This window comes from Erinaceus europaeus, chromosome 18 (genome assembly GCF_950295315.1).
Source record: "Erinaceus europaeus chromosome 18, mEriEur2.1, whole genome shotgun sequence".
Classification (NCBI taxonomy): Eukaryota; Metazoa; Chordata; class Mammalia; order Eulipotyphla; family Erinaceidae; genus Erinaceus; species Erinaceus europaeus.
Window position 1 is genome coordinate 67,997,475 of NC_080179.1, and position 20,735 is coordinate 68,018,209.

At 39.5% G+C, this 20,735-nt stretch overlaps 1 protein-coding gene across 3 annotated transcripts in view; it reads left to right on the forward strand.

Moving 5' to 3' along the window:
* EPC2 (enhancer of polycomb homolog 2) overlaps positions 1-20,284 on the forward strand; it is a 126,771-nt gene extending 106,487 nt beyond the window's left edge. For 2 of the 3 annotated variants that reach the window (XM_007522234.2, XM_060178095.1), the window contains 4 exons: positions 12,146-12,282; positions 15,509-15,668; positions 17,775-18,108; positions 19,021-20,284. In XM_007522234.2, coding sequence (XP_007522296.2) covers positions 12,146-12,282; positions 15,509-15,668; positions 17,775-18,108; positions 19,021-19,093 — 704 coding nt within the window. In that variant the 3' untranslated portion in view covers positions 19,094-20,284. The remainder of the gene's footprint in view (positions 1-12,145; positions 12,283-15,508; positions 15,669-17,774; positions 18,109-19,020) is intronic. The other variant, XM_060178094.1, reaches the window with a different exon arrangement.
* The last annotated feature ends 451 nt before the right edge of the window (positions 20,285-20,735 follow it).

Here is a 20,735-nt window from a genome sequence, read left to right on the forward strand (position 1 = left end):
CTAATTTCATTTAAATGTAAGCACTTCTCATTAAAAATACCATTGAGAGCTTTCTTTCTGAAAATGTGTACTATAATATTTCTAGAGAATCTAAATGTATTTTGACTGGCTTTCCTCTGTACATAGGCTTCTCTTTATCATGTATATACAAGTTTATGTTATTAATTTACAAATATCTTGATAATGTCTGCAACTGCAACTAATGCCTGGTATTGAGGGACGAAGCTTACTGTGGTTTGGTTTATACTTTTGGTATGCTTTCTTTCTGTAAAACATGTATTTCTAAGTTTCTTTCCTTGATAGTATAGTGCATTTTATATGTGAAATTATGTTAAACTTCTCTAAAATGATTTTAAATCATTGTAGCTTGAATTTTGGTGACAATACTGTTCAAGTTTCTTTAGCTACTGAACTTGCTAACTTTCACACTTATATGTTTATCATATGTTTAAAAGTTGTAATGGAAAAGTAGATCTGTTTGAATGATTGGAAGTTGGCATGTCATTTCTGCCAAGTTAGTTTGTTAATTTCCTTCTGTATGAACTTAGATAAGGAAAATGGTGTCCCATTATATAAACTCTTCGTGAGTGTGTGAAGTCAAATGACCTCTTGAGCTGAAATTGATAAATATCAGATTGGAGGTAACAGGAGGATTACACATCTTGAGACAGTAGGAAATTCACAAATACTAGGTCAAATCTTTTACCAGACAATTCCAAGATGTTGTTCAAACTGTTTATTTAAACAGAGTGTTCAAGTACTAGAAGTCATGCCAAAATTTTTCTCTAAGAGAGTTTAAAAACCTATCATATGTAGACATTTACATGAGAATTAAACTTAGCCAGAGATTGCTTCTTGTATACCAAGTTTATTTTAGTATGTTCCTCATCAAACATGACCAGATATTTGCAGCTTATTTCTTTTTTCTTTTAGTATTTTTCATGTATTTATTATTGGATAGAGACAGAGAGGACTTGAGATGGGAGGGGAAGATAGAGAGGGAAAGAGACAGAGACACTGCAGCCCTGCTCCACCACTTGTGAGGCTTCCCCCTGCCGGTGGGAGACGGGCATGAGCTCGGGTCCTTGAGCATGCTCACATGTGTGTTCAACTGTGCATGCCACCACCAGCCTCTCTATACTAACTCTGTAGATTTGTAATAAATTTCCTGAGAAATGCGTTCATGATTAAAATTCTACCATAAATGCTTCTTTTATACTGATTTGTGGCAATGTCACATAATTACAGTGCTGATTACTATGTAATTATTTCAGTTATATTATTGATCAATATATACACAGTACTAATGATATAAAATAAATACATTTTCTATAAAAATGTAGTCAACTATATATGGAGTTTATTTGGAATGTGTAGCAGAAAGCTGCAAATATCGGGGGACCAGCTAGTGGCACACCTGGTTAAGTGCACATATTACAGTGCAAAAGGACCCAGGTCCTTTGCAGGGGGGAAGCTTCATGATAGGTGAAGCCAGTCAGCAGGTGTCTCTCTCTCTCCCTCCCTCTTTCTCTCTGTCTCTCCTCCTCCTCTCGCCACATTTCTTTTTTTGTTTTTGTTTTTCTTCTATCTAGGAAGGAAAGGGGGGAGGGGACTCATCACAGCAGTAATCTTGATGGCATTAAAAAATAAATGTAATTATAAGTGGTTTTGGTTTTGCCACAAAGGATATTGCTGGGGCGCATACCTGCACATTCCCAGTGGCATTTTTTTTTTTAGTGAGATGGGATTGGGGAGTGGGGGGTTGCTGAGAAAAGGAGAAACATCTGCAGCACTGTCTACCTCCTGTGAATCCGACCCACTCCAGGTGGGGATCAGAGGCTTGAACCCAGGGCCTTGAGCTTAGTACTGTGCATTCTACCAGGTAACTTCACCTGGCCCTAAGATTTTTTTTGTTAATTGGGAGGATAAGTGGTTTACAGTAAATTCAGGTTTTGATACATATGTAAAATGTCAATTTTCTGCAAAACATTCTCAGCCTCAGTCTAGGTCCACCTCCAACATGCACCAGGTCCTGTACCCAGCCTCCCCCCTTAGCTCCTCCCATCATTATTATTTATGTATTTACTTTTGTCTTTTACTATTAGAGAAAAAACTAGTCTTTAGTTTGTATACTTTTTCCTGTCCTCTTAGTGCCTTCAGCATAACAACTTGTTGATTTTTATATGGCTTAAAGTAACAGCTAAGCTGTGTTTGAATCACTGTGGGTTTTTTTAATTTATTTTTAGGGAATGAATGTTATTTTATAAGATTTTGTTCAAGGGTACAATTTAACATCTCTCCAAGATAGGTTTTCAGCATATATCTCACTGCCACCAAAGTGCCATCTTCCCTCTCCTCCTTTTGAATTCTTGGATTGCTGAAATAGACCATGGTTATTAATGTTTAATCCCTTTATTTTTTTCTTGCTTTGTTTCTTTTTTGTTTGTTTGTATTTGTTTTTTCCCCAGAGCACTGCTCAGCTCTGGCTGATAGTGGTATTGGGGATTGAACCTAGGACTGTGGAGCCTCAGGCATGAGTCTGTTCACATAACCATTATGCTGTCTCCCCATCCTGCTTTGTATATTAAACCCTATTTATGAGTGAGATCACAAGCTATTTGCCCTTCTCTTCCTGATTTATTTTACGTAGTATGGTCCTCTGGTTCCCATCCATGGAGCAAAAAAAAAAAGATCTCATCTTTTCTTACAGCCAAATAGTAGGATCCATGTTTTTAGATTCTATGAGTCTTTTCTTTCTTTTTTTTTTTTTTTTTCCTTCCAACGTAATCACTGGGGCTCGGTGCCTGCACTACAAATCACTGCTCCTGGAGGCCATTTTTCCCATTTTGTTGCCCTTGTTGTGCTTGTAGGACAGAGAGAAATAGAGAGACGAAGGAAAGACAGAGAGGGGGAGAGAAAGACACCTGCAGACCTGCTTCACCGCCTGTGAAGCGACTCCCCTGCAGGTGGGGTTCTGGGGACTGGAACCAGGATCCTTACACTGGCCCTTGCGCTTTGCACCATGTGCGCTTAACCCGCTGCGCTACCGCCCAACTCCAGAGTCTTTCTAACATACTTGATTATTTGTTACTGAAGTTGGCAACTTTGTGGTTTTTTAAATTTTTTATTACTTATTGGATAGAGACAGAGAAATTGAGAGATAGGGAATGGACTGGACCTGCTTCACCACTGGTGAAGCTTTCCCCCTGCAGGTGGGGACCAGGGGTTTGGACCCAGGTCCTTGCACACTGGAATTTGAGCACTTAACCTGGTGCGCCACCGCCTGGCCCCTGCAACTTTGTTTAAGGTTTGTTTTTTAAATGCCAGGGCTTTGTCCTTTCCTTCCTCCCTCCTTCCCTCCCTTCCTCCCTTCCCCTTCCTTCCTTCCTTCCTTCCTTCCTTCCTTCCTTCCTTCCTTCCTTCCTTCCTTCCTCCCTCCCTCCCTTCCTTCCTTCCTTCCTTACCAGAGCATTAATCCTCTGGTTTGTGGTGGTGCAGGGGATTAAAACTAGGACTTCAGAGCCTCAGTCATGTGAGTCTCTTTGCATAACCATTATGCCATCTACTCTTTCCCCTTGGGGGCTTTGTGATTAAACAGTTCTGCAAATACCTTTTTCTTTTTATTTTTGTTGAGGATGAAAGAGAGAGGAAGGAGAAACACCAGTGCTGCTTCACCACTTAGAAGGATTGCCCTTCCTGTAGTGCTCCCATGTGGTGGCTGGGGACTTGAACCCAGGTCCCTGTAAATGGTAAAGTGTGCACTCTACTGAGAAAGCTGGCTCCCAGCCCCAGAAGGGGTTTTGTCTGGTAATAAACCCTCTAGTTACTGAAGCAACCAGCTTTTTTGTTGTTTTAGCAAATTTCTTTTGTTTCAGAATATGGCAAAAGTAAGTAAGTATATAATAAACATGTCTTTTAACATTATTTTTGTAAGCCAACAACTGGCAACTTTATTTACCCATTTGTACAAGTTTTGTTTACTACATGGTTTCTCAAATCTTGTTAGTTATCGTTTAGTGAATACGATAGAATTTCCTCATGCTCCTAAACAATTATGTAGGTTTTATAAAGTTGTATTTAAAGTTTTTAGACATACAGGAAAGAATTGAGTTTTCATACACTTGGCTTTTCACCTATGTCTTTAATAGTTTTGCCTTGTTCTTAGTGGATTTCTTCTGCTCACCATAGTAGATTTGGTAATGAAAGCATGTAGATTTCTTTTTATAAATGAATATTTTATGTTTTATTTTTTTTTATCTTAAGTACTTATTTATTCCCTTTTGTTGCCCTTGTTTTATTGTTGTAGTTTTTATTATTATTGGATAGGACAGAGAGAAATGGAGAGAGGAGGAAAAGACAGAGTGGGGGAGAGGAAGACAGACACCTGCAGACCTGCTTCACCGCCTGTGAAGCGACTCCCCTGCAGGTGGGGAGCCAGAGGCTCGAACTGGGATCCTTACACCAGTCCTTGCGCTTTGCGCCACGTGCGCTTAACCCACTGTGCTACCGCCCAGCTCCCAGGTTTTATTTTTTTATGTAAAGAACAACAATTTTTACTTGCTTTTGAGGCAGTCTTGGTTTACAAACCTATACATATTTTTTTCTCCCTCTTGTCCTTTTTTTTTAAATTTCTTTATTGGGGGATTAATGGTTTACAGTCAACAATAAAATACAATAGTTTTATACGTGCATAACATTTCCACATGACAATACAACCCCCACTAGGTCCTCCTCTGCCATCATGTTTCAGGGCCTGAACCCTCCCCCACCCCAGTCTTTCACTTTGGTGTGTTTTATTTATTTATTGCCAGAGTACTGCTCAGCTCTGGCTTGTGGCCCCAGGGATTGAACCGTGGACCTTTGGTGGCTCAACTTGAAAAGCTTTTTACATACCCACTATGCTCTCTCCCCAACTCTCCTGTGTCTCTTAACAGGAGCAGGACTCATATAAGACCATATTTTTGCCTGGTGGTTATATCACTGAGGTAGCCAAATTAGTGAATTTTCTATTGATATTTCCCAATAAGGAATTCCTAGCAAATGAAATATTTAAATCCAAACTGCAAAGCTAAAGCATTCAGCAGTAATATTTTATCACAGCTTTCTTAAGTTTGTCAGTCTGTGTGTGTGTGTGTGTGTGTGTGTGTGTGTGTGTGTGTGTGTGCGCGCGCGCGTGCACTAAGGGTCAAATGCAGAATCTCACCGTGTGAGGCATGCACTCTATTACTGAGCTACAGCCTCAGTTCCTTAGGTCATTTAAATTAAAATCTGAACTTGAGTCATAGTGACCTAGAATTTTTTTACTTTAATGTTGTTATTATTGATACATATTAAATCATAACTCTATCTAAATATACCTTACCCCCTTTTTTTCTTTCTTCTGACTACGGCTCTAATGCTATTGATCTGTGAGAACCCACACTCCTTACTACACTCAGGGATGTTTGCCTTTTTTTTTTTTTTTTATCTAAAGCTGCTTCCTTTATTGGAGTAATCATTTCTTTATTGGAAGAATAATGACTTACTAGAGCACTGTTCAGCTCTGGCTTATGGTGTGCAGGGGATTGAACCCGGGACTTTGGAGCCTACAAGTTAATTATTTTTATCTAGACATGTTCTAATTATTATTTTTCTTTTTAAATTTATTTTTATTGGGATTAATAGTTTGCAGTAAATACAGTTTTTGATACATGTGCAAATGTCTCAATTTTCTGCAATTTTTTGGTATGTGCGATTCCTTAAGCTATATCCCCAGGAGAGGAATTGCAAGGTGGTAGGGTAGGTCCATTTCTAGCCTTTAGAAAGATCTCCAGACTGCTCTCCACAGGGGTTGGACTATTTACCTTCCCACCAGCAGTGCAGGAGGGTTACCTTACCCCTGCAACTTCTCCAACATTTGTTGTTACTATCCTTTCTGATGTTTAACATTCTCACAGGAGTAAAGTGGTAACTTGTTGTTGTCTTTATTTGTATTTCTCTGACAATAGTTACATTGGGCATTTTTTCATGTCTTAGCCTTTTGGATCTCTTTTTTTTTTTTTTGATGAATATTCTGTTTATATCCTCTCCCCGTTTTGGGGTGGCTTTTTTTTTTGTCTGTTTCAAAGATTATATTTAATAGTAATGCTGATAGCTCTGTCTGGTACCTGAACTAAGTGAGAAAGCTTTCAGTTTCTCACCAGTGAGTGTGATGTTGGCTGAAGGTTTGCTATATATTATCTTCACTAGGTTAAGGAATTTTCCATCTGTTCCCATTTTTTGTAGTGTTTTCATCATGAAGGGATATTGGGCAGATGAGTGACTGAAAAAGTTGAATATATGCACAGTGGAATACTACTAAGCTATTAAAATAATGAATTCACCTTCTCTGCATCTATTTAGGTTTTTGGTTTTTGTAGGTTTTTGGTTTTTGCTTGATTGCTGTGGTGGATCACATTGGTAGATTTACATATATTGAACCAACCTGGCAGCCCTGGGATAAATCCCACTTGGTCATGATGTACAATCTTATTTATTTATTTATTTTCCCTCTTGTTGCCCTTGTTGTCGTAATTATTGATATCATCGTTGAATAGGACAGAGAGAAATGGAGAGAGATGGGGAAGACAGGGGGAGAGAAAGACAGACACCTACAGACCTGTTTCACCTCTTATGAAGCAAGCCCCTGCAGGTGGGGAGCCCAGATCCTTACGCCTGTCCTTGTGCTTCGCCACATGTGTGCTTAACCTGCTGTGCTACCCCTCCCAAACCCCCCCTCCTGATTACAATCCTTTTAACTGCTGTATCCAGTTGGCTAGAATTTTGTTTAGTATCTTAGTATCTGTGTTCACCAGAGATTCTGGTCTGTAGTTTTCTTTTTTTAATTTTCTTATTATTTTCCCTTTTTGTTGCCCTTGTTTTTTTATTGTTGTTATTGACGCTGTTGTCGTTAGATAGGACAGAGAGAAATGGCGGAAGGGAAAACAGAGGGGGAGAGAAAGACAGCTGCAGACCTGCTTCACTGCTTGTGAAGCGATCACCTTGCAGGTGGGGAGCCGGGGGCTCGAACCGGCAGCCTTGTGCCGGTCCTTGCGCTTCGTGCCACGATTTTGATACATGTGCAAATGTCTCAATTTTCTGCAATTTTTTGGTATGTTTGATTCGCTTAACTGGCTGTGCTACCGCCTGACTCCCTTCTTTTTCTTTTTGTTTTGTCCCGGTCTGATTTTGGTGTCAGGGTGATGTTGGCTTCATAGAATGTGGAAGGAAGTATTCCTGTGTCTTCAATATTTTAGAAGAGCTTAAAAAGTAACGATAATATGGGAGTCGGGTGGTAGCACAGCGGGTTAAGCACATGTGTCAAAAAGCACAAGGACTGGCAATAAGGATCCCGGTTAGAGCCCCTGGCTCCCCACCTGCAGGGGAGTCGCTTCACGGTGAAGCAGGTCTGCAGGAGTCTGCCTTTCTCTCCCCCTCTCTGTCTTCCCCTCCTCTCCATTTCTTTCTGTCCTACCCACAGCGACTACAACAATAAAACAACAAGGGCAACAAAAGGGAAAAAATAAATTAAAATGTTTAAAAAGTAAAGATTATGACTCTAACTTGAAGGCTTTGTAAAACTCATCTGTAAAACCATCTGGGCCTGGACTTTTATTGTTGGGAAGGATCTTGGTGACTGTTTTAATTCTTTAACTGTGATTCACCTGTTCATGTTTTCTAGTCCCTCTTGATTCAATTTTGAAAGGTTATATATTTCTAGGAATGTTTCCATTTCTTCCATGTTCTGTAGTTTGGTGTCATATAGGTTTAATTGTCTGAAAAGGAAAAGAAAAAAGAAAAAAACCCTACCCCTACCCCTACCCCTACCCCTACCCCTACCTCTACCTACTCTAGGCCCCTCCCTACTCTAGAGAATGTTCTATTCTTTGATGTCTGTCTCTCTCCTTCTGTCAATCCCTGGCAAGGACCAAAAAGGAAAAAGAAAGAAGAAATTGATTCCCAAAAATTCATCATCTTAGCTCACTTTTGAGAGACACTGCATTAAAAGTTAGAGGTATTGGGGGAGGGGTGAAGCTGGGCAGTGGCACACCTGGTTAAGTACACATATTACCATGTTCACTGACATGGGTTCAAGCCCCCAGCCCCTATCTGCAGGGGTAAGCTTCATGAGCGGTGAAGCATTGCTGAAGATGTCAGTCTGTCTCCCTCTCTATCCCCTTTCCCTCTCAATTTTTCTCTGTCCTATCAGATAAAATAAAGTTGGGGGGGGGCAGGAGTTGGCCAACCAGGTGGTGGTACAGACAGTAGCTTATGCTCGTTACCTGTCATGTACAAGGACTTGACTTTAAGCCCCGTGTCTCCACCTACAGGGGACATGTCATGAGCAGTGGAGCACACTTCAGGTGTCTCTCTTCTCTCTCTCTCTCTCTCTCTCTCCCTCTCTCATATCCTCTATCAAAATGGGAATGGGAGGAGTTAAAAGATTATTTTTAAAAGGCACTAGTACAAAAATCTTATTTTCATACTCATGTGGTTGGTCACGCAGAAGATCTGGAATTGCTTCTATTAGATCCTTTTAGTTCACCATTGAAACTAGAAAATTAACAAGTACTTGTAAATAATTCACATAAACTTAAGAATACCTCTATAAGCTAAAGTTTAAGAAATAGTCATTCTCGGGCTTTGGAATTATTACTCCAGTATAAAGTCTGTGGTTATGCTTATTAGTATGTGTTTTTGATGCTTAACTGTCAGAATATGGTAAAAAGTGATAAGACAACTAGTCACACCCTCATACAGGAACTACATACCCTGAAAAGTAAATGATGCAGTGACAGATTGCTAGGTCCTTGGAAATCAGAGACCACCTTTCCAAGAATGATAACAAGTATTCTAAGGGATTCATCTGAAGAGTAAAGTAATCTTGTATATCTAAGATAGTTAATGAACCCTGTGTATTGTATAGAAAATAAAAAGATTAGAGGCTGTACCTTGAATTACAGTGTAAGTTATATACACAAAATATTTAGAAAGGCAGGTATGTCACTAATGTATACAGAATCTCATACTTGCATGTAAAAAAGAGAAAATTCTGATCTGGCGAGAGAGAATAATGGTTACACAAACAACTTTCATGCCTGAGGCTTTGGATTGTCAGGTTCAATCCCCGCCACTACCCTAAGCCAGAGTTGAACAGTGCTCTGGTTAAAAGGAGTGGGGGGGGGGGGGGGGTAGAAGAGAGTACTACCTGTGTATTAAAATGTTTCCCGAGGAAATTTGGAATTTTTTTTTTGCTAAAAGAAATATGTTGCATCTGTCTGGGATATTGCAATGTTGTCTGTCACCTTCCCAATATTTTGCATCTGTCTGGGATATTGCAATGTTGTCTGTCACCTTCCCAATACCGTCAGCTTTATGACTACTAAGTTCCTAGGGCTTGGAGTAGTGGGTCAGAGCAGATGTGTGATCAGTCAGAATTTCACTTTCCAACTTGCAGCTTTAAAGCATCTCGTGAGAAGAACTTCACTTGACCCTAAGCAAAAGAGAAGGGCTGTGCGTGCATGCTTTCTATGCCCCCCCCCCATGTGCTTTTAAAGTTTTTGTTGTGGCGACATCTGTTTATAAATCTGTTTTAGGGCTACTGACTGCTTCACAACTTTTTTTAATTGGAGGGATTAGTGGCTTGCAGTCAATAATAAATACAGTTGTGGGTACATGTGTAAAATTTCTCAGTTTTCTGCAAAACATTCAACCCCTCCCCCACCTATGTCCTCTTCCATTGTGTGCCAAGACCTGAAACACCCCCACTCCACCCCACCCCAGTCCTTTATTTTGGTACAACACATCAGACCCAGTTCAAGTTCTGCTTTATATGTCCCCTTCTGTTCTTATTTCTCAACTTATCTCTATAAATAAGATCATCCCATATTCACCCTTCTTCTCTTTCTGGCTTATCTCACTTAACATCATCCCTTCACGCTCCATCCAAGCTGAGGTAAAAAAAAAAAAGGTGGATTCATCGTTCTTAATAGCTGAATAGTATTCCATTGTGTATATATATCACAACTTCTTCAGCCACTCATCTGTTGTTGGACATGTGTGTTGCTTCCAGATTTTGGCAATTACAAATTGTGCTACTATCTACATAGATAGACACAGATATTTTTTTGGGTGGGTGTTTGACTCCTTAAACTGTATCCCCAGGAGAGGAATTGTAGGGCCATAGGGTAGGTCTATTTCTAGTATTTCATAATTCTAACTGATATATGGTACCACACCTTGCCTTTGAAGTTTTCTCCTTTGTAATGTTCTCACGTTTCCTTTGTCTCACTAACATCCACTCAAAGTTGGGCCAGTCTGAGATTCCTTTTTATTTTATTAGTAATTTAATAATGGTTGATAAGATTGTAGGATAAGAGGAGTACAGTTCCCACCAGGAGAGTTCCATATCCCATTCCCTCCACTGCAAGTCTCCCTATTCTTTATCTTCATTCTTTATCTTTCATCCATATCCCTCTGGGAATATGGATGAAAGATCTCTATGGGGTGCAGGAGGTGGAAGGTCTGGCTTCTATAATTGCTTCTCCACTGGACATAGGCATTGACAAGTCAATCCATACTCCCAGCCTGTTTCTGTCTTTCCCAGAGCAGGGCTCTAGAGAGGTGGGGTTCCAGGACATACTGGTGAGGCCCTCTGACCGGGAAGTCAGGTTGGCGTCATGGTAGCATTTGCAGCTTGGTCAGCCTAAGATTCTAAAGGTCAGAGAGCACTGACCATGAATTTAGATAATGTGAATTGAATATTAATTGGAATTTTTTGGTTTGCTGGGAGAGGTAGAATGGAGTTTCTAAGCAGATCAATGGTTTCAAGCAGATCAAGCAATGAGTAGGCAGATCCCCCTCCCCCCAAGGCAATAGCCTTTAGAAGGATCCCACAAGTGGATGGATGATCATCTTTCCATAAATCAAGTATTTCTCTTGCCAAAAGTGCTTCCAGTTAGCAGTACATTTTTGTTCTCTATTGCCTTGTAATTATTGAGAAAAGTGTGTTTGCTTCAGTGTTGTATATGAAAATCAACAAGGCTGCAAAACTCAGTCTTTACTACCGTTTTCATTTTTATGATCTGCATAATAAAGTGCTTAGGTAAAATTGTTACTTACTAGTTTTGAGTCAAATATAGCCAGTAAATCAAATAGTATTCCTTAGTATATAACTATTATAACATAGAGTATTAAGAGTGAGCCCAACATATTATCATGCTCAAGGACTCAGGTTCAAGCCCCCAGCCCCCACCTGCAGGGGAGAAGCTTCATGAGTGGTGAAATAGCGCAGCAGCAGTTGTCTGTCTGTCTCTCTCACCCTCTATCTCCCCCTCCTATTTCAGTTTCTCTCCCTCTCCCCAGTAAATGAATAGATAAATATATGTACATATATATATGTATATATATATAATATATATATAAATATATGTGTATATATATATATATATATAAAGTGAATCCAAAGGGACTAAAAGATAGCCCACTCTGTAGAATTCACTTTACTGTATGTGAGGACGCGGCTTAGATCCCCAACCATAACATGGGAGCACAAAGCTTCATGAGTGGCGGTGCAATTCTGTAATGTTTCTTCTCTCTCCCTCTCCCCCTGTCTTTCACACTCTATTTGGAAGAACAAAGCAAAAAAAAAAAATACAGAGTTCACCTGGAGCAGTAGAATCATGCAGATACTAGTAATGAGTCAATGGTAGGATATTCTTATTCGAACTATGCTGTACTATAGAAAGTGCAGCTTTTTTTGACTAGAGACAGAAATTGAGAGGGGAAGGGAAGATAAGGGGAGAGGGAGAGGGAGAGAGAAGCAGCTGCATCACTACTTAAGTGCTTGTAAAGCTTCCTCCCTGTGGGTGGAGACTGGAGGCTTGAACCCCAGTCCTTGTTTGTGTACTTAACCACCTGGCCACTTAGCATATGGTAATCAGAGACCAGTGGTATTAAACTAAGTAACTTTCTGATGAAAGATTTGCCTTTTTTACTTACTTGCTGCTATGTATATTGTGATCTGTAATTGCTTTTCATCTTATTTGTGGTAAAACCTTACTAGCATTGTTTAAAAAAAAAAAGCCATAAAAACATACTTATTTCTGAAATGAATGTCCTTTCCCAGTAACAGGGGGTATCACAGAAGAGCAGTTTCAGACACATCAACAGCAGTTAGTTCAGATGCAAAGGCAACAGCTCGCTCAGCTACAGCAGAAACAACAGTCTCAGCATTCCTCTCAGCAGCCGCATCCAAAAGCACAGGTAAGCCTGTCCTCTCATCCTGCTGTCTTTCTTGGTCACCTTTTATCAGATTGTGGAAGATAACCTTAGTTATCTTCTCAGTCATCTTGCTATTCTAGACTAGTGAGAACACTAAAGGTGTTTTCTGTTAGTTTACATAATTTAATGAGACCGATTTATATATATATATATATATATATATATATATATATATATATATATATATATTTTTTTTTTTTTTTTTTTAAAGCACTAGAGCCAAACTTAGTTCCATAATTTAGGAAAGAAAATTATTTTGGAAGGTTATTGAAAATTTGTAGAGGATATTAGAACCACTATTCCTTATTTCTCAAACCTAATCCCTCCCCCCCAAAAAAAGTTTATTCAAAGATAAAACAAAATTATTTTTGAGGGATATTGAAAATTTGTAGAGACTATGAGAACCACTAGTCCTCATACTTAAACCCCCCCCCCAAAAAAAAAAGTTCATTAAAAGGTATCTTTCTCCCTTCTGCATTCCTTCTATATGTGTAAGTGGATGTACTCCATGAGGTGAAAGCTAATTCTCATGAATGGTACAATAAAGAAAGGTAAAGAAGACAGCCAAGCCCTGGCTTCTTGGACTTTCATTTCCAAGTGGCAAAGCGCAAGGACCGGCATAAGGATCCCAGTTCGAGCCCCCGTCTCCTCACCTGCAGGGGAGTCACTTCACAGGTGGTAAAGCAGGTCTGCAGGTGTCTGTCTTTCTCTCCCCCTGTCTTCCCCTCCTCTCTCCATTTCTCTCTGTCCTAACAATAATGACATCAACAACAATAACTACAACAACAATTAAAAACAAGGGCAACAAAAGGGAAAATAAATAAGAAAAATATAAAAATAAAAAGTTACTATGTAAAGTTGTCCATAGTTACTATTGAAAAAAGATACTAAGAATCAAAATGAAAATACTAGGCCAGTGAATTAGCACACTTGATAACATAAGACTTACCATCCCCAGAGTTCATTAAAATATCTCATAAAATGTTAAAAAGATAAATAAATAATAAAATAGAAAAGAAGTGCTCACTTGGATGGAGCACTGTTCTGCTGTGTGCACAGCCCAGGCTCCAGCCTCCCCTCGGCACACTGAAGGCAGCTTGAGTGCTGTGATGGCTCTCTGTGTCTCTGTGCCTCTCCATCTCTCTGCCTCCAACAGGAGAAAAAAAAAAAGCCAGCTTAGGACAGTGATGTCCCAGACATGACCAAAAAGCAAAAATAAACAAAAAAAAATTAAAAATACCTCCTAAAACAGTTAACCAAAAAAAAAAAAAAAAAAAAACAGTTAACCACCAGAAGAAATCCGCTCTGCCAATCCCTTTATACCCTGTAAGACTCTGGATTTCCCCCCCTTTGTTTTATTTGATAGGACGGGGAAATTGAGAGCAGAGGAGGATAGGGAAAGAGAAAGATAGACACACTTAACAGCACGCTTCACTGCTCTTAAAGCTTCCCCCTCCCCTCCCCACCCCCCAGCTGGCATCTGGGTCTTTGCACATGGTAGGTGATGTGTGCACTCAGCCAGGTGTGCCACCACCCAGCCCCCTCTTCTCATCTCTGACCTCCACAACTGTACAAGATTGAATTTCCGTTTTTTAAGCCACTAAAAACAAAACTCACTAAAAGTTGTATTTCAGGGGAGTCTGGCGGCGGCGCAGCGGGTTAAGGGCACAAAGTGCGAGGACCGGTGTAATGATCCCGGTTCGAGCCCCTGCTCCCCATCTTCAGGAGGGTCGCTTTACAAGCGGTGAAGCAGGTCTGCAGGTGTCTGTCTGTCCCCTCTCTGTCTTCCGCTCCTCTCTCCATTTCTCTCTGTCCTATCCAACAATGACGACATCAGTAACAACAGCAATAATAACTACAACAATAAAAAAAAACAACAAGGGGGAGTCGGGCGGTAGCACAGCGGGTTAAGGACACAAAGCGCAAAGACCGGCATAAGGATCCCGGTTCGAGCCCCCGACTCCCCACCTGCAGGGGAGTCGCTTCACAGGCGCTGAAGCAGGTCTGCAGGTGTCTGTCTTTCTCTCCCCCTCTCTGTCTTCCCCTCCTCTCTCCATTTCTCTCTGTCCTATCCAACAACAATGACATCACTAACAACAACAATAATAACTACAGCAAGGGCAACAGAAGGGAATAAATAAATATTTTTTTAAAATATATTTATCAAATTTAAGCCACCTGATAAAAATGTATTTTTGTTTTTAGTTCTGTTGCTCCCAAACTCTAAGAGTTTTTGTGTTTTAGTGAGAAAGGGGTGGGAGGGAGGAAGAAAAAATACTGCAACATTTTACCATTTATGAGACGCTGTTTCTTTTCTCCTTTCATGATTTTATATGATGCCAGGAATTAAACCCAGGCACTCATGCATGCAAGGCATACAATCCTACCACTGGCCCACCTCCCTGACCCTAAAAAAGTATTTCTTAAAGTAATAATGATGTTAACTCCATCTGGACTGTGTATAACTCTCAGACTATGATATGCCTGTCGTATAGTTCAACACATTCTTAGAAGGTCAATACATGAACATTGGAGATCCTGAGTACAGCAGTATAAAAATCTCAATGACCCTAAAGTCTGTCGACGCTCCTGAGACTGCCCTCCATTCTAGGACTACTGGGTTGTAGGCACAACTGGCAGGTTTTGCACAAAACCGAAAGGGATCTTCATTAGATTCATTCGTTTGCTTTTTCTGAGTCCTTGGGTGGCCAGCCTGAAATATTTTAGCCTACTTTAAATTTAAAACAAGAGCCACTTTTATATGTGACAAAAATGGGCCCATATTATCTAGATTATCAGGGTTTTGTTTTGTTGTGTTTTTTAATAGAAACAAAAAAGCACAGAGGCCACAGCCCTGAAGCTTCCTTCACTGTAGTGGGGACCAGGCTCCAACCTGGGTCACACACATGGCAAAGCAGTGTACTATCCAAGCGAGGCTGTTTCTCCAGCCCACTTATCAAGTACTTGTATAGGCCATCATTAACACTTACTGGAGAAAAGTCAGAGCACGAAGGCTTAGTTTTTTAGTCACCTGGTTCTTTCCCAGAAATAGTTGATGCCTGGATTTAAGTAATGTCTCTGTTTCCTGTGTCAAAAGTAATTTGTGAAGTCCTAGACCTCCTCATCTAAACTCTATTGGAGGTTTAAAAAGCAACAGCTTCTTGGGTTTGCATCTTCAGAGTTGAGAATTTGACATTTTTTTTTGTAGGGCTCAAGCACCTCTGACTGTATGTCGAAAACACTTGACTCAGCCAGCGCCCACTTCGCTGCATCTGCGGTGGTCAGCGCGCCTGTTCCCAGTCGCAGTGAGGTGGCCAAGGAACAGAATGCCGGTCACAGCAACGTCAATGGTGTTCTCCAGCCTTCAGGTAAGCCTGTGCTCCCATGTGGTACTTACTGCTTCTGAGCTGTAGTTTACTCGTTTGCAGTAAGATTTTTTAATTTAAGGAGGGGCATGTTGTAGAAGTCAGTGAGGCTCTACAGTTTCTCTGCTTAGGTGTAGTAGGATAGCAGAATATTTCCTGGAATTCACACACAATTTGCTCCCTGTTCCTCCCGCATCCACTGTGTCACTTTCCATCCTACCTGGTTTTATCTACATTCTGTCAGGTGCATCACATCTTAAACCCATCAGATTCATCAGGTTTTATCATTAAGTTCAAAATCAGGATTGCCTTTAATTCTTTTTTTTTTAATTGCCATCAGGGTTATAGGAATCCACCACTCCTAGCAACCTTCCCCCCCCCCCATTTTATTTGATAGACAGAGAGATTAAGAGGGGGAGAAAGACAGACACCTGCAGACCTGCTTCATTGCTCATGAAATGTTCCCCCTGCAGGTGGGGAGCAGGGACTTGAACCCAGGTCCTTGCGCATAGTACTATGTGAGCTTTACCGGGTGTGCCACAGCCCAGCCCCCTACCTTTAATTCTTACATACTTAGGCCTAATTCTCTTTTCTCCTCTTGAAATAAAGTATTTCTATGTAACTTTCTGTTCCTTACTACCCGCAGTCCTTAAAGACTCGCTATTCAATCATCCTGCAACTACTGCTTAGATCCTGTCCCTCTTTTATATTCTGAACTGTTGGTGTCCTGTGTCTTAACTTCCAACATTAATGTGGGAAGCTTCACCATACAGCAGACAATTCTCAGGCACCAGCAGGAATACCAGGAAATCAACTCATTTCTGACATATCTACCCAGGGATAGCATGAAATTCCACAAGTTAAAGGGCCTTCGTCTCAGGGCTGGGTGGTGGTGCACCTGGTTGAGTGCACATGTTAACAGTGAATAAGGACCCAGGTTCGAGTCCCTGGTCCCCACCTCCAGGGGAAAACTTCACGAGCGGTGAAGCAGTGTTACAGGTGGTCTCTCTGTCTCTCTTCCTCTCTATCTCCCCTTCCCTCTCGATTTCTGGCTGGCTCTATCCAATAAGTAAATAAAAAGACAATTAAAAAAAGGGGGGCCCTTAGTCTCTCATTCCCATTTCAGATGCTGACAATGAGTTTCAAACTGTACTTCTGTTCCAGATCACTCTCCTCAGATTGAGTTAATTTGCTAAAATGCACAAAGATATCACTAGAGCACCAATTTACTCCAAAAGACATAGCTCAGAAAAGCCCAATAGAAGGTACAACTTAAGGTGATTTATACAGAAAAGATGTGGAGCTTGTGTGCTCTCACCAGGCATGTCACTGACCCAAATTTGCCACAGGTGCATCTACCTGGAAGTTCTCTGAAGCCCCTTGTGGTCATTTCAGGAAGCTTCGTTATGTCGGCCTGAGTGACAAACTCATTGGCAATTGAGTTCAGCCCCTCTTCCCCCCCCCCCCAGAAATCGTGGCTGGGGCTGGGAATCTAAACCTTCAAGTCATATAATTTATTTCACTGGCAACTATGCTTCCCCTTCTGGTGTTTTACCAATGTTATCTTCATTAACATAGTTAAGGGGAAAAAAAACTTTAGTAGTCAACATTAAGGAAATTCTAAGACTTTGTGGGGAATTTGAGACAAGAACTGTGGCTGGACACCAAACCTACTGAGACATTTATTTTGGACATCCAAAAATCACCAGTACATATCATCTGAATGACCAAAAGATACGTTTCTTATAAATCATAAGATTTCACATGCTCATGATTCTTTCATCTATAAATTGTTCAAAAATCCCAACTATGGGAATTCCCCCTGCCCTCAGCCTCCAGAGAGGACATTTCCTATCTTGTGCAGTTTAGTTTTGTTTTTCCTTAATCTGGAGACAGGAGAACACTTGGCAAAGCCCTTTTATGCTGACCAGTAGAAGACATTTTGGGGGCTATTGCAGGTAAGTATTCTTACTGTTGAGAAACTGTGGGGAGGCCACTAATGGAAATTAAATTGAACTGTTGTGATGTTTTTGGTGTTGTACTCCTAGCTGTTAGAATTTAATTGGTATCTGATGGTGGGAAATGAAAGATCGTTTTTCTTTCCTTCAGGAACCTCTAAAACATTATACTCCACCAGTATGGCTTTATCCTCCAGCCCAGGGGTTTCAGCTGTACAGCTTGTAAGGACAGTTGGCCACACCACGACAAACCACTTAATCCCAGCATTGTGCACAAGCAGTCCTCAAACACTTCCTATGAACAATTCCTGCCTGGCAAGTACAGTGCACCTCAATAACATCAGTGTTGTTTCTCCGGTCAATGTGCATATCAATACACGGACTTCAGCACCATCGCCAACAGCCTTAAAACTTGCCACAGTTGCTGCCAGTATGGACAGAGTGCCAAAGGTTACTCCCAGCAGTGCCATCAGCAGCATAGCAAGGTGTGTGTGTGTGTATGTGTTTCAAGTATCATTCTGTCCCTTTCTGCTGGCTATATTATGAGAAGAAATAGACTTGTTTTTTAATTCTCAAGCAATAGATGACTTGCTTCACAACAGGTAATGATTATCTGCTTAAAGCTCTCTGACCTAGATTATTTGTTTGAGATCACTAGTAGGATGTTTAAACACCACCCAGAATGAGGGAAGAAATCAAACCAGAAAAGAAAAAGAAAAAAAATTCAAGAGTCTGTTTATTTGGAGTTGAGACAGTCTGGAAAGTTAAGAGTTGTTGCTTTTAAATGCCATGTCAGCACTTAGGTTTCAAATCAGAATTTGTATTTTCTTTAGTATTATACACAAAGGGAAACTAAGTTATTGTATGTATTTATTAAGACTGGGAATGTTCTGGAATTAACTGAATGCATGATGACATGTTTCAGAGTATATATTTATAGATCCTTTAATGTTCCTAACACATGTTAACAGTTGATCAGATGATTTGCACAGATTTAATAATGACATGACCTTAAGCCTGTAACAATAAACTATTTGGAAATTAATTTAAGTAATACTGTGTCCCAAATAATTATTTTTATTTTGAGTAGCAAATGTTTCATCCCTTGTTTTTAAAATGTTTCCTTTGTTTATATTTAAGTAATTTTTCATTGACTGCTACTGAAATATTATGTTGTTATACTGTCTTTCCTAGTTATAATTAATTAGGATTTTATAATTAATAGGATTTCTGAGCTAAAGTAAAATTTTTCCTCATTTCTGTATAGAAATTGTACAATAAGTATTTTTGTGAGATACACATTCATTACAGGTAACTTACAAACCTATCTGTAAATATTGAGTGATAACACATTCCAGAGAGTATTAATGTTTATTTTACTCTTTGCCTTATTATAGAGAGAACCATGAACCAGAAAGATTGGGTTTAAATGGAATAGCAGAGACAACAGTAGCTATGGAAGTGACATAACCTAAAACGTGTGGCTTTGACCTGTGCTGATGGTGTGCAGTCATTCATATTCCCGCTGAATACAAAAGGCGACACTCTGTGGATCACAGAGCATAACAATGGACCTAAGTGGACTACAGTATATCGGATGTTAAATCGATATATGATGTATATTTTGTAAAATTGGGAAAATCACTACCTTGTAAAATAGTTTATTTGTATCATCAATATTATTTCTGTTACTTGAATAGTAGATATTCATCATCATGCTTTTGCACTTGAATTTGCAACTGAATGGATTTTTAAAATAATTCTTTAATGGGATCATGAGCATGAAATGGGATCCTGCATCACTTGTTTTAACTATTTATTTTGCCATGTTTACATTTTGTATCTTGTAAAAATAAATCCAACTTTGTGTCTAAAAAGTTAAAAGATTCATAGCTAGGAAATGAAATTCTTGTAATTTTTTTCTAAAGGAACTGTAAAGTTTTCACTTGGTTCATTTTGTTTCACAATTTGACTAGATGGACTTTTTGGTAAATACTTTAGTGGCATTTCACTGTCAAATATGAAGTTCAAGGCAAAATAGTATTTTCTATTCCTGTGCAGGGGAAAGGGATGGATCGATACATGCAAATTTAATGTAGTGACTCACTTTTCCATATATTTTGAATGTATATTTCTATTTATAATACCAGTTTATAAAAAATAATTACACAGACAAATGGACTAGGAAAAATTATGCGTCTCGCACATTTAAACTGTGCAGATAGGAAAATTTTTCAAGGATTACATTTTATGTGACGACTGCATATTTTAACTGGCTTTAAAACCGTAACACACCGCATAAAGGATATTCTACCAGGTATGTCTTGCATCATATCATTGCAATAATTATTGGAAGTCTAGATATCGAGCCATCCCAGGTGTTGGGAGGGGGGAGGGTTGTGGCAAGATTGTCTTTACAATTTTGGAGAGTTTTCCTGTGGCTACAAGGCAAGTAACGGGTTGGAAAAAAGTCTGACTGTAAGCGTTGGACACCTTCATAGTGTAGTGTTTTAGTGACTTTTTTTATACGGTTCTTGTAAATTAGATACGTGTAGTGGTGTTTCAGAATGTTTGTTTATGCACTAGTTCAGACAACTTTCCCTGTTACTTGTTCTTGATAAGTGAAAACTGCAGGGAAATAAAAATACATATCAAAACATGGCCATGCTGCATATGTGTTTATTTCACAATGTGCACACAGTCTAAGTGAAAATGTAAGGGAGACGATAGCACTTAACAGCACTTTTAGTTTTCACAGTGCTTTCCAAGCATTAATGTAAAGAATATAAGAAGCTCATCTGTTGGGCACTGTTGGATTTCAGATAATCCAATATAAACTACCTTTGATATGAAAAGTTCTTAGAATATTTTACGGAAAGTCAGTAATTTGCAATATAACATTCATTGAAATCTCATAAATGAGCCTCATTTTATAAATAAAAGTTTAGAATAGAATTATATTGCAAGGGGATTTTGTCAAGTAAGTATTGGGAAATGTAAATATTTTTAATGACTATGATTAAAACCATTTCAAACTTACATCATTTTATACTTTACATTTTTTTATATTTGTAGTCCTGAAAAGTTGTAAATCGACATGTCAGTTGAATTA